Source organism: Octopus bimaculoides, chromosome 22 (genome assembly GCF_001194135.2).
Source record: "Octopus bimaculoides isolate UCB-OBI-ISO-001 chromosome 22, ASM119413v2, whole genome shotgun sequence".
NCBI lineage: Eukaryota > Metazoa > Mollusca > Cephalopoda > Octopoda > Octopodidae > Octopus > Octopus bimaculoides.
In genome coordinates, this window is record NC_069002.1 from 30,398,603 (window position 1) to 30,410,705 (window position 12,103).

The 12,103-nt window shown below is 39.5% G+C and overlaps 1 protein-coding gene across 1 annotated transcript in view; it reads right to left on the reverse strand.

Annotated features, from left to right (window-relative positions):
• The window catches only part of LOC106873497 (small subunit processome component 20 homolog), a 79,953-nt gene that overhangs the window by 60,149 nt on the left and 7,701 nt on the right, over positions 1-12,103 (reverse strand). Inside the window, exons 9-17 of the mRNA XM_052975687.1 lie at positions 11,577-11,654; positions 9,058-9,225; positions 7,927-8,067; positions 5,902-6,039; positions 5,277-5,354; positions 3,748-3,932; positions 2,621-2,749; positions 1,345-1,436; positions 542-647 (exon numbers count right to left, since the gene is read on the reverse strand). Coding sequence (XP_052831647.1) covers positions 542-647; positions 1,345-1,436; positions 2,621-2,749; positions 3,748-3,932; positions 5,277-5,354; positions 5,902-6,039; positions 7,927-8,067; positions 9,058-9,225; positions 11,577-11,654 — 1,115 coding nt within the window. The remainder of the gene's footprint in view (positions 1-541; positions 648-1,344; positions 1,437-2,620; positions 2,750-3,747; positions 3,933-5,276; positions 5,355-5,901; positions 6,040-7,926; positions 8,068-9,057; positions 9,226-11,576; positions 11,655-12,103) is intronic.

The following is a 12,103-nucleotide window of genomic DNA, read 5'->3' on the forward strand; positions in this document are numbered from 1 at the left end:
GACTGAGGACTGGTGAAACCGGATGGCAACACCAGGCTCCAGTCCGATTTGGCAGAGTTTCTACAGCTGGATGCCCTTCCTAACGCCAACCACTCAGAGAGTGTAGTGGGTGCTTTTACGTGTCACCCGCACGAAAACGGCCACGCTCGAAATGGTGTCTTTTATGTGCCACCCGCACAAGCCAGTCCAGGGGCACTGGCAACGATCTCGCTCGAAAATCCTACAGGAGCCAGCCAGGCGGTACTGGCAACGGCCACGCTCAAAATGGTGCATCTCATGTGCCACCCGCACAAGAACCAGTCCAGGGGCACTGGCAACGATCTTATATACATATATATATATATATATATATATATACAAAGATAGAGAGAGAGATGATAAGTCACAGAAGGTTTAACAAAGAAAGATGAAATATAATAACAATAAAGAAAATATAAAGATACATAGAAAACACAATGATGATAGTGGATCTGTCCAAATATACAGAAACCTGTAAAACCAAACTTAAGAATATAAGACAAGGATACAACAAAGAACTTACTTTAGTAAAGATTTGATTTTATCAAAAGTAATCCAATTCCAGAATTCCTTTAGTCTGTTAAAATGGAGACAGAGTGCCGCCTCGTGAAGAATGGACAGTTGTAGCTCTAAAAATGGTAAATAAATCATCAGAATTATACACAAAATATATATGAAATGGGCTTCTTTCAGTTTCAGTTTCTGTAATCCATTCACAAGGCGTTGGTTGGTCTGGGATCACAAAACAAGATACTTGCATAAGGGGCTGTACAGCATCCATGACCCCAGGACCTTGTGATTGCAGAGAAAACTTCACTGCTCAGCCAAGCTGACATCTTTATGTTTGTAAGAAACACAAACCATATGTTGTTGGCACTCCGTCGCTTACGGACGTCGAGGGTTCCAGTTGATCCGATCAACGGAACATCCTGCTCGTGAAATTAACGTGCAAGTGGCTGAGCATTCCACAGACACGTGTACCCTTAACGTAATTCTCGCAGATATTCAGCATGACACAGTGTGACAAGGCTGGCCCCTTTGAATTACAGGTACAACAGAAACAGGAAGAAAGAGTGAGAGAAAGAGTTGTGGTGGAAGAGTATAGCAGGGTTCGCCACCATCCCCTGCCGGAGCCTCGTGGAACTTTAGGTGTTTTCGCTCAATAAACACTCACAATGCCCGGCCTGGGAATCGAAACCGCGATCCTATGACCGCGAGTTCGCTGCCCTAACCACTGGGCCATTGCGCCTCCACACACAAACCATATAACAGGATCTAAACAAGATTTTGGTGGAGAATCCAGAAGAAAATAACAAATAATCTCACCTTTGATTGGTGAAGTCTCTTCAGATTCAGTCACTTGGCACCAAAGACCATCAATTGTATGTTGTAGAACACTAAAGTCTGCATCAGAACACCTGGAAATAAACATTGTTACAATTATTCGTCATTTAACGGCCATGTTTCCATGTTCTGCATAGATCAGACAGAATCTCTTTGAGGCAGTTTTTCTGCTGTGGAAGCACATGGCTTAGTGGTTAGGGTGTTGGACACATGATCGTAAGATTGTGGTTTCAATTCCTGGACCGGGTAACACATTGTATTCTTGAGCAAAACACTTCATTTCACATTGCTCCAGTCCACTCAGCTGGCAAAAATGAGTAATCCTGCGACAGACCAGTGTCCTGTCCAGGTGGGGAATATATACGTCATGGAAACCAGGAAACAGGCCCTTGTGAGGCGCCATGACTCAAGAAGGTAACCGTTACCTTGTTGCCTTTAGCTTTTCCACAACTGGATGCCCTTCCTGTCATCAACCCTTACCTGTAAGATAATACTTCTGCACGGCCAGACATCTTTTCCATATAAGACTGGAAACGAACAACACTTCTGGTATGATGGTGAAACTTGTTTACAACCATCACATTATGTCAAAACAAGATAAGAGGACCTAATTAGCTGGGGAGGGGGAGGATCCAAGGAAAGTGTAATTGCTAAAATAGGATGGAGAAAATTCAGAGAGCTTTTACCTCTGTTAGCAACCAAAAGTCTCTCACCTCAAGTGAAAGGAAGATTTGGGGCACAAGACCCATAATTTTGAGGGGAGGGGCAAGCTGATTACATCAACCCCAGTATGTAACTGATACCCCATTTTATTGATCCTGAAAGGATGAAAGGCAAAGCTGACCTCTGCAAATTCAGGAGGAGGGGGCTTGTTAATTATACTGACCACAGTACTTAACTGGTACTCCATTTTATCGACCCCGAAAGGATGAAAGGCAAAGTCAATCTCAGTAGAATTTGAACTCAGAACATAAAGATGGACAAAAATGCCACTAAGAATTTTGTCTGGTGTTGCTTACAAATCGGATAATTCACCACCTTAAAAATAATAATAATAATGGTTTCAAATTTTGGCACAAGGCCAGCAAGTTCAGGGGTGGCAGTAAGTCAATTATGTTGATCCCAGAATTCAATTGGTACTTCCTTCATTGACCCCCACCTGCTAAAAGGACGAAAGGCAAAGTCAAACTTGGTGGAATTGGAACTCAGAGCATAAAGACGGACAAAATGACAATAGAAGTATAGATATTCTATTTACCGAATGTTTGGAATGCAAACCAAAGCAGCCCACAGTAGAGTTAGTTGATTGATATCTTCAAGATCGTCTGGAGAAAGTAAATCCCATAAATACGCCTGAAAGGTGTACTGTTTTTTGGAACCAGCAGACCTTTGGAAAATGGAAAATAAAAAAAGACAAATATTGTTAGAACAGATGGAATTTACGATCAAACTGACAGAATGGCCTTGGTTGGAACATTGATGGAACAATGAATATTCAGCAGGAAAAAATGTGTGCTTCCTAAGAACGGTGTAATCCTTGTTGAAGTTCCATTCCACAATGTTTTGTATTTTCCAAACATACCCTTCTAGATGCAGGCATGGCCAAATAGTTAAGACATACACTTCACATCCTGAGGTCTCAAGTTCAATTCTACTGTGTCGCATTCTAGGCAAGTGTTTTTACCATAGCCCTGTGTCCCTACAAAGCCTTCTGAGTAAAACTGGGTAGATGGAAACTCCTGTATGGAAAGCCCATCAGATGAGAATCATTCATGCTACAAGAATTTATATATCTATGCCCTTAATACTGCAAAAATCCTACCCTTAATATTGTAAAAATCCACACCCATAATACTGCAAAAATCCATGCTCTTAATACTGCAAAAATCTTGCCCTTAATACTGAGAAAATCCACACCCTTATTACTTCAAAAATCCATGCTCTTAATACTGGAAAAATCCACACCCTCAATACTGTAAAAATCCTACCCTTAGTACTGCAAAAATTTACTGCCCCACATTCTTAACACAGCAAGAATTACTGTACCACACCTTTAACACTTTTGTCAACCCATTTCAGTTGAAATTCCTTGCCTTTATTTCAACTGATTTTGAAAACGAAGAATTTAACAAAACAACTTTGGCCTTGTAAAAGTTAGTGTTTGGAACTTAAATTAACAGGAAATTTTTTGATGGAAGGTTTTAATTTAGATTATTTTAAAACAAGAAATTTGTATCATGAATCCAGGAACAGTCTCAGGTTTATTGCTACCGAAAGAGATTAATGCTGCTAGAATTTATCACACCAGACCATTAATTTCTCAAGAAATTTATAAACCATGTACAAAGTCAGTTACTTATGAAAAGAAAAGTTGGAACTAGTTACCGTTTGACAGAGGTGCGGAAATCCATGAAATAACATTTGTGTTGTTCCAGATGACTGGCATCAAAAATGGAAATAGTCTTGGATGATATTAGCTCTGTTACAAACATAAGGGTTTCTGTATTGGTGCTGTCGAGGGAGTCAGCCATTTTACTTTGAATAAAATCAATCAGAGAAGCTAACACAGACTGAAAATAAAGCAGAAAGGATGAATTATTATTATGATTATTATTATTATTGTGTGAGGGCACAAGGCCTAGTGGTTAGGGTGTAGCACACATGATTGCGAAATCATGGTTTTAATTCCTTGATCAGGTTCTGTGTTGTGTTCTTCAGCAAAACACTCCATCTCTTGATGATCTGCAATCACTTCAACACCTGACATGTGGTACACCTGTTGCACCTGTTCAGGTGACATCGATTTGATGGTGAGAATGAGTTAATGTACAGCACATACATTTGATCACTATAAACATTCTGCCAGCCAGGGAGCACTGGCCCCAGCTACGATGTTCGTTTCTCTTGACTCAACAGGTCTTCTCAAGCATATCATATCACCTGACACATCAGGGGTATTCTTAACAGGGGCCAGACATGCATGGCTGCGATCTCACTTTAGTTGCCAGGTTTTCTCAATTACAGCGGGTCTCCAAAGGTCCCGGTCTCCAGTCATTGCCTCTGTGAGGCCCAATGTTCAAAGGTCATGCTTCACCACCTTATCCCATGTCTTCCTGGGTTTACTTCCTCTACAGGTTCCTTCTAGCAGTTAGGGAGTGGCACTTCCTCACACAGCTGTCCTCATCCATATGTAACACATGACCATACCAGTGCAGACGCCTCTCTTGTGCACCACAATTGATGCTTCTTATGCACAACTTTTCTCTCAGTACACTTACACTCTGTCATGTATGCACACTGACATTACACATCCAGTGGATCATACTAGCTTCATTTCTTTCGAGCCTACACATGTCCTCAGCATTCATGGCCCATGTTTCACTGCCATGTAGCATGGCAGTTCGCACACATGTATCATACAGTCTAATTTTCACTCTGAGTGAGAGGCCCTTTGTTACCAGCAGAGGTAGGAACTCCCTGAATTCTGCCCAGGCTATTCTTACTCTAGTCACTACACTCTCAGAGCAGCCACTCCAACAACAGACTTGGTCGCCTGGGTAGCAGAAACTATTAACTACTTCTAGTTTTTTTCCCTGGCATGTGATGGAATCAGTTTTCTGTACATCTTCAGTGTTTATTGCCCCAGTGCATCTGCCACACACAAAAACTATTTTCCTGGTTAACCTTCTTTTGATATTGCTGCATCTTTTATGCATCCATAGCTTACACCGGGTACATTGTATGGAGTTTCTACCCACACCTTTTCTACAGATTGAGCAGGGTCATCTACCTGAAGGGGGTTGTGATTTGACAGCCTTCCTACTTACTGAGACTTTGGTTTTTGCTAGGTTAACCCGAAGGCCCTTTGATTCTAGAGACGAGATGGAGAATAAGAAATGGTTGGAGATACTGACCTCTTCAAAAAATGGTTCTGTAAATAATGTCTTTGCAAACGGATAAATTTGATTTGATGGAAACCTGTGACCAAAACTCTGGAAAAGATTAAAAAAAGGAGAAAAAAAAAATTAAAAAATGAAATTTGATTTTTTTAATTTTTAAATTGATATTCTTTTATTTTAATTTTACTTGATCCAGTCATTAGTCTGTGGCCATGCTGGGGCAGTGCCTTGAAGTGTTCTAATCAAACAAATTGGCCCCAGTACTTATTTCTTTCTAAGACTGATATTTATTCTATTAATCCCTTTTTGCCAGCCTGCTAAGTTACAAGGATGTAAACAAATACCCAGAACCATTACATAAATATAATACGTGTGTGTGTGTGTGTGTGTGTTAGTGCAGGCGTGGCTGTATGGTTAAGAAGTCTACTTATCAACCATGTGGCTTCAGGTTCAGTCCCACTGAGTGGCAACTGGGAGCATGTGTTTTTTACTAGAATCCCAAAGCAATCAGAGCCAAGCCTTGTGAGATGGGGAGATCCAAGTGGAGTTGTTTTACCTGCATTTACTCCCACATCTGTAATACCTAAACTCACAAAAGACCAGATGAAGGCCACTACATCACAATGCCTGAAATACTTACTAAATTAATGACTTCGGTAAGAGAGGACGGTGAGAGCTTTTCGTGGCAACCCTGAAGCAAGCTTGAGACACAGTTGAGGGTATTGGAGAGCAGAACCTCTGGAAGGTCGGGGCTGCTGTTTAGAACTGTACAAAGGACCTGCAGGAGAAAATGAAGAAGCATAACAACAACAACAACAACAACAACAGTAGTAATAATGATGGCATCAAATTATGGCACAAGGCCAGTAATTTCGGGAGAGAGGGCAAGTCTATTACATTAACCCCAGTACTCAACTGGTACCTATTTTATGGACCCTGGAAAAATGAAAGGAGAAGTCGACCTTGGCAGAATTTGAACTCAGAACATCAAGGCAGATGAAATGCCACTAAGTATTTTGCCTGCCACGCTAACAATTGTCAGCCCACTGCTTTAATAATAATAATAATAATAATAATAATAATAATAATTCATATTGAATAAGAGAGACAAATACTGTCAGATCATTGATGTAGCCTTACCAAATGACATGAATGTTGTGAGTAAATAGGTTGAAAAAAATCACCAAGTACTCCGAATTGGAAGTGGAAATGGTAAGACTGTAGGGAATGCAAGAGGGTAATGTAAAAGTGATACCAGTGGTGATCGGAGCGTTGGGTTCAATCCTATTAAAACTTCAAGACTTTTTAAGGCAACTGGAAATCCCATGCAAGATTGATGTCTTGCAAAAAGCAGCCTTATTGGGCACATCTTAAGGAAAGTATTATCTGTCTGAGATCCTTGTTGTGACTTGACAGATGACTAAAGACTCCGATGCATTTTTACCTACACTATGTTACGAAGGAATATTAATGATAATATATACCCTGATGCAGTACCAGGCAGTGGCTCTAATGGCTTCTGATCTTAACTGATTGGAAGTGTTATCATTTACATTGTTTTGTCTTGGTATAAAAGATGGGTTACAGCAAATATTCTGCTCAATACCACAGATTTGTTTGTCAGTTGCTTGACCATAACCAGTTGAGCATGTTCCTTAGTGGTTGACGATATGTGCATCTCTGATCACGAGCAGAAGTAGTGGGGGAGCATCATAGCCATGTGTTGAGAGGAATTCTTTGGGGTCTGGCTAATTCATCTATGGAAACATGGACGAAACCTTGGCAGCATTTCAACACAGAATGTAAAGATCTGGAAGAAGTGCTGCTAAGCATTTTGGCCAATGCATTAATGATTCTGCCAGCTCCTCCTTGACCCTGTCACAGCCACTTAACATCCATTTTTTCATGCTAGCATGGGTTGGATTGTTTTTACTGGAACTGGTAAGGCCAGGGGCTCACACCAGGATCCATTGTCTGTTCTGGGATAGTTTTTATGGCTGGATGCTCTTCCTAGTGCCAACCACTCCACAGAGTGTACTGGGTGCTTTTTAGCAGCATCAGTACCAGTATCAACTCTGCTGTGGTGGACGGGTCATCTTCAGTATGCCAGATATCTCGGACCTTAGTTTTCTCCTTACCGTCTGACAATAAGGAATAATAATTCTTTGTACAAAAGGAACAGGGCCTGAAATTTTAGTGGCAGGAGGCTTCATTACATCAACTCCCAGGATACTTTATTTTATCAGCCACGAAAGGATCAAAAGGCAATGTCGACCTTGATGGGGTTTGAACTCAGATCATAACGAATCAGAAAAATGCTTCTAATCATTTTGTCTAATGTGCTAACGATTCTGGTAGCATGCTACCTTAACAATAATAATTCTTTCTACTGCTGCAGTCATGCCAGTTAGAGTGGAGGGGGGTGTATAGAGGTGGGAACAACCAACTGGATTGAACCTCAGTATATAACTGGTACAGTATTATACTGAACTCCTATGTACACACATGCTTCCCACCAACCCTGAATGCCAAAAGATAAAAAGATTCAACCCTGGATGACAACATCTTACATTAGCGCAATAAGGGTGGATTTCGGTGAGGTTTAGAGCACCATCGGGTGGATAGGTCGTTACCGAAAGGGGGTTTACATAAGGAAATGACTTACCTCAGCAACTGCGTCTGGGTTATTTACAAGAGATCCACGTTTGAAGTCCAGCCACACTAACAACAGTTCCAATAAGTAGGCTATGGGCTGATGCTGGTCACTGTTTTCAATCCACAGTTTCTGGCGTAACTTTACATGAGACTGGAAAATAAATAAACAAACAGAACAGAACAATCAGTGGAGGAGATGACTGTCTCATTCTTTAAAATATCTATTTTATCTTTTACTTGTTTCTGTCGTTAGACTGTGGCCATGCTGGGGCACCACCTTCTGAAATTTTAGTAAAATAAATCAACCCCAGTACTTATTTTTTTAAAAAAAACCTGGTACTTATTCTATCAGTATCTTTTACCGTACTGCTAAGTTTCAGATATTTTTTCTGAATCTCCCTGATTCTTTTAATGTGCTTGTTCCCTGGTATTAAATTGATATTAATTAATATCCAATTTTTTACCCTACTGTTTTAATTTAATTAACCATAACCACGTTCTCAAAGTTGGTATATTCGATGCGGAAACCATTTTCTGCACAGATATTTCCGGATTTAGCGCACCAAAACGAAGACTTTTGAATCTTACCATAAATATAATTAACAGAACCGTGTGCACATTCTTCATTCGTGGAGAACAACGAGTATACGATTCTGAGAATTATATTGATTTGGCAGTCCGTACTGATGAGAAACAGATATTTTCGGTAAGGGAATATTAATTTCGAAACTAGTTTGCAGGTAACTTTGTATGTATTTATGTAATTTTCACTTGTCTTGGCCGTATACGTTTTGTTACTTCGCTAAATTTCCTTTGAGAACAATTCAGTCTTAGTAGACGCATTACATGTGATCTTCTAGCACATTAACAGTCCACCCAGCATGGCCACAGTCTAATGATTGAAACAAATAAAATAAAAGATGTATGTGTGTGTGTCTGTCAACCCTAGCATCCTAACACTGGTGGCCCCACGTCTAGCTACTCTAGTTTTGTGACTTGTATCTCTTTCAGATGGCTGGACACTCTCCTACCATCTTGACCATCTGCAATCTCTGCTACAGATACTAACCACTGCTACCGTAAATAAAGAAACTGAACACACAAACCAAATATGACAAAGACAGACAATTCTATGACTTACCAAAAGTATTGGCCAAAGTGGATCCAAATGGTTGGCTCCAGATACGTGCTCTGACATTGCAGACATCGTGTGAGAAATACAAGCTTTAGCTTTGATAAATATTGGAGACTCAGAGGAGTCACTGCTCGTAGAATGTGGACCGATTCTTCTTAGAATCAGTGGAAATATCTGGAAATAGTAAAAGAGATATTATGGTAAAAACAAGGAATTCCAAGACAAAAGAATTGCCATATTTCATGACATACAAGACGTAATCTTTATTCCACAAAAGTCTCAACATATTACCCTGGGTCATCTATATGAAGTTGAGTCTCCCATAAGTTTTTTTTTTTTGTTTTTTCTTACGTGTTTTATTGCTGTGAGGATGTAGGATATCTTCCACTATCATGAATACTTACTTTATGTTCAGCTGTAACTGTTAATTTATTTTTTTTATATGCAGTACAGGTTGGCATTAGGAAGGGCATCCAGTCGTAGAAACCCAGCCAAATCTGACAGGAACCTGGTACAGCCTTCCTGCTTACCAGTTCCAGTTAAACCATCTAACCCATGCCAGTATGGAAAGTGGACATTAAATGATGATGATGATGATGAGTAATGTTTAACCCTTTCATTACAGTATTTATTTTGAGATGCTGTGTGTTTCTTTCAATTAATTTAAAATATAACAAAGAATTTAGTAAAATAACTTAGTTATCATTAAGCTAGTGTTAGGAACATAAATTGTGACTAAGGTTTGGTGGAAGATTTTAATTCAAAACTTTTGAAAACAAGACATTTATACTACAGAGCCAGATCCGGTTTCAGGCAGGTTGGTATCGAAAGAGTTAAGAATTGTTTCTCTATTGTATATTTCAACCCTTTTGTTACCGTATTTCTGTTGAGATGCTCTGTGTTTCTTTCAATTAATTTTAAATATAACAAAGAATTTAGTAAAATAACTTAGTTATCATTCAGCTAGTGTTGAGAACATAAATTGTGACTAAGGTTTGGTGGAAGATTTTAATTCAGAACTTACGAAAACGAGACATTAGTACTATAGCGCCAGAGGCGGTTTCAGCCAGGTTGGTATCGAAAGGGTTAATAGGGTCCAGGGTAAATAGCAGAAGACTGGGGAATGGATAACTGCCTCCACTTCAACAGTTCATGAAAGAACTAGCAACTGAGTATTATGAACTATGGAAACAGTCGTCTATAACACTGTGTTCCCACTGGCTTCAGCAGTGGTGATTAGTACCTATATATAGCAGCAAGCTAGACACAACTGAACTGCACCAGAAAGTTGACACTTAATCTTACTTTTAAAGGTACTTTTGTAATGTACAGTTAGATTGCTTTAAGTACAGTACCAGACCAAAATATCTGACAGGCTTAGGATCAGAAGTGGCCCACATTTCTGGTTTTCTGGAGACGGTTGAAATATATACCTTTAATCTTTTATCTGTCATTAGACTGCGGCCATGCTGGGGGCACCACTTTGAATTTTTAGTTGAATGAATCGAACCCTGTGCTTATTTATAAAGCCTGATACTTATTCTATCAGTCTCTTTTGTCAAACTGCTAAGTTAGAGGGATGTAAACACACCAACATTGGTTGTCAAACAGTGGTGGAGGAGAAACACAGACACAAAGACACACATATACAACAGGCTTCTTTCAGTTTCCATCTACCAAATTCACTTACGAGGCTTTGGTTGGCCTGAGGGTTATACTAGAAGACACTTGCCCAAGGTGCCAGGCAATGGAACTGAACCCAGAATTATGTAGTCAGGAAGCAAGCTTCTTACCACACAGCCATGCCTGTACTTTTACTTACAATATAAAATAAAAATAAAGAGCAAAGCTATATTTAACAGACAGATTCAAATTATTACACTTCGAAAGCAGAGTTTGTTTGATATCTATCAATCCATTTAAAACTCTTAAAATATATCATACAATACCCTGTACACAGTTTATAAGGACGTTTATTATAAGATGAAAATTAAAAGAAGAAAAATGAAGGCCATGATTCTATTTAATACATACAGGTACAAATTGCTACAATTCTAATGCAGGGTATGTTTAACTTTTATCAATCCCCTTAGAAAAATAAATAAAACTATTTTAACACAACATGAAGTATATTTGCCACTTAAATGTGGCTAAACTCTAAGGGTGAATGTTACAATGTTACTGTTGCTTTTAGCTCCAGGAGAACATCTCCTCCAGCTGGCTGTTCTCCTGGGGCTAAAAGCAACAGTAACATTCACCCTTAGGGTTTAGCCACATTTAAGTGGCAAATATACTTCACGTTGTCATGCAGTTACTGTTTATACCTCATTCAGAGATTTAACATTTTATTTTAACACATTATATGCAAATTAACCAGCTTCAAAAATGGGGTCTGTTTATTCAATATAGGGTACAGTATATTGCACAGTATTCTAGGATTTCTGGAAGCCAGATAACAGGTCTGGTACTGTATGCATAGCAATCAAAGGAAACCAAAATAATGAATGAAATAAATGAAGTCTCACCGTTTCTGCACAAGAGTGCATATGTTGTTGCACACCTTTCATCACTTCAAACAACAAACGTCCAATTCCAAGAATGTACTGTGAGAAGAAGAAAATAATAATAACTGGAAGTGTTATCATGTACATTGTTTTGTCTTGGTATAAAAGATAGGCTACAGCAAATATTCTGCTCAATACCACAGATTTGCTTCTCAGTTGTTTGACCTTACCCAGCTGAGCATGTCCCTTGGTGGCTGACGATATGTGCATCTCTGATCATGAGCAGAAGTAGTGGGGGAGCATCATAGCCATGTGTTGAGAGGAATTCTTTAGACTTTGAATGATTCACCTCTGGAAACAGGGGTGTTTCGTTCAATATCCTTAAACAATCCTTATTCAAGGACCTTTTGAGCAGGATGGGGTATTCAACTTCAAGAACATTCTTGAAGTGTCTTGCTCAAGGACACAATGCACTGCCAGGAATTGAACTCACGACCTTATCATCATGAGCCAAATAATCTAACCACTAAGCTACACGCCCCCCCCCC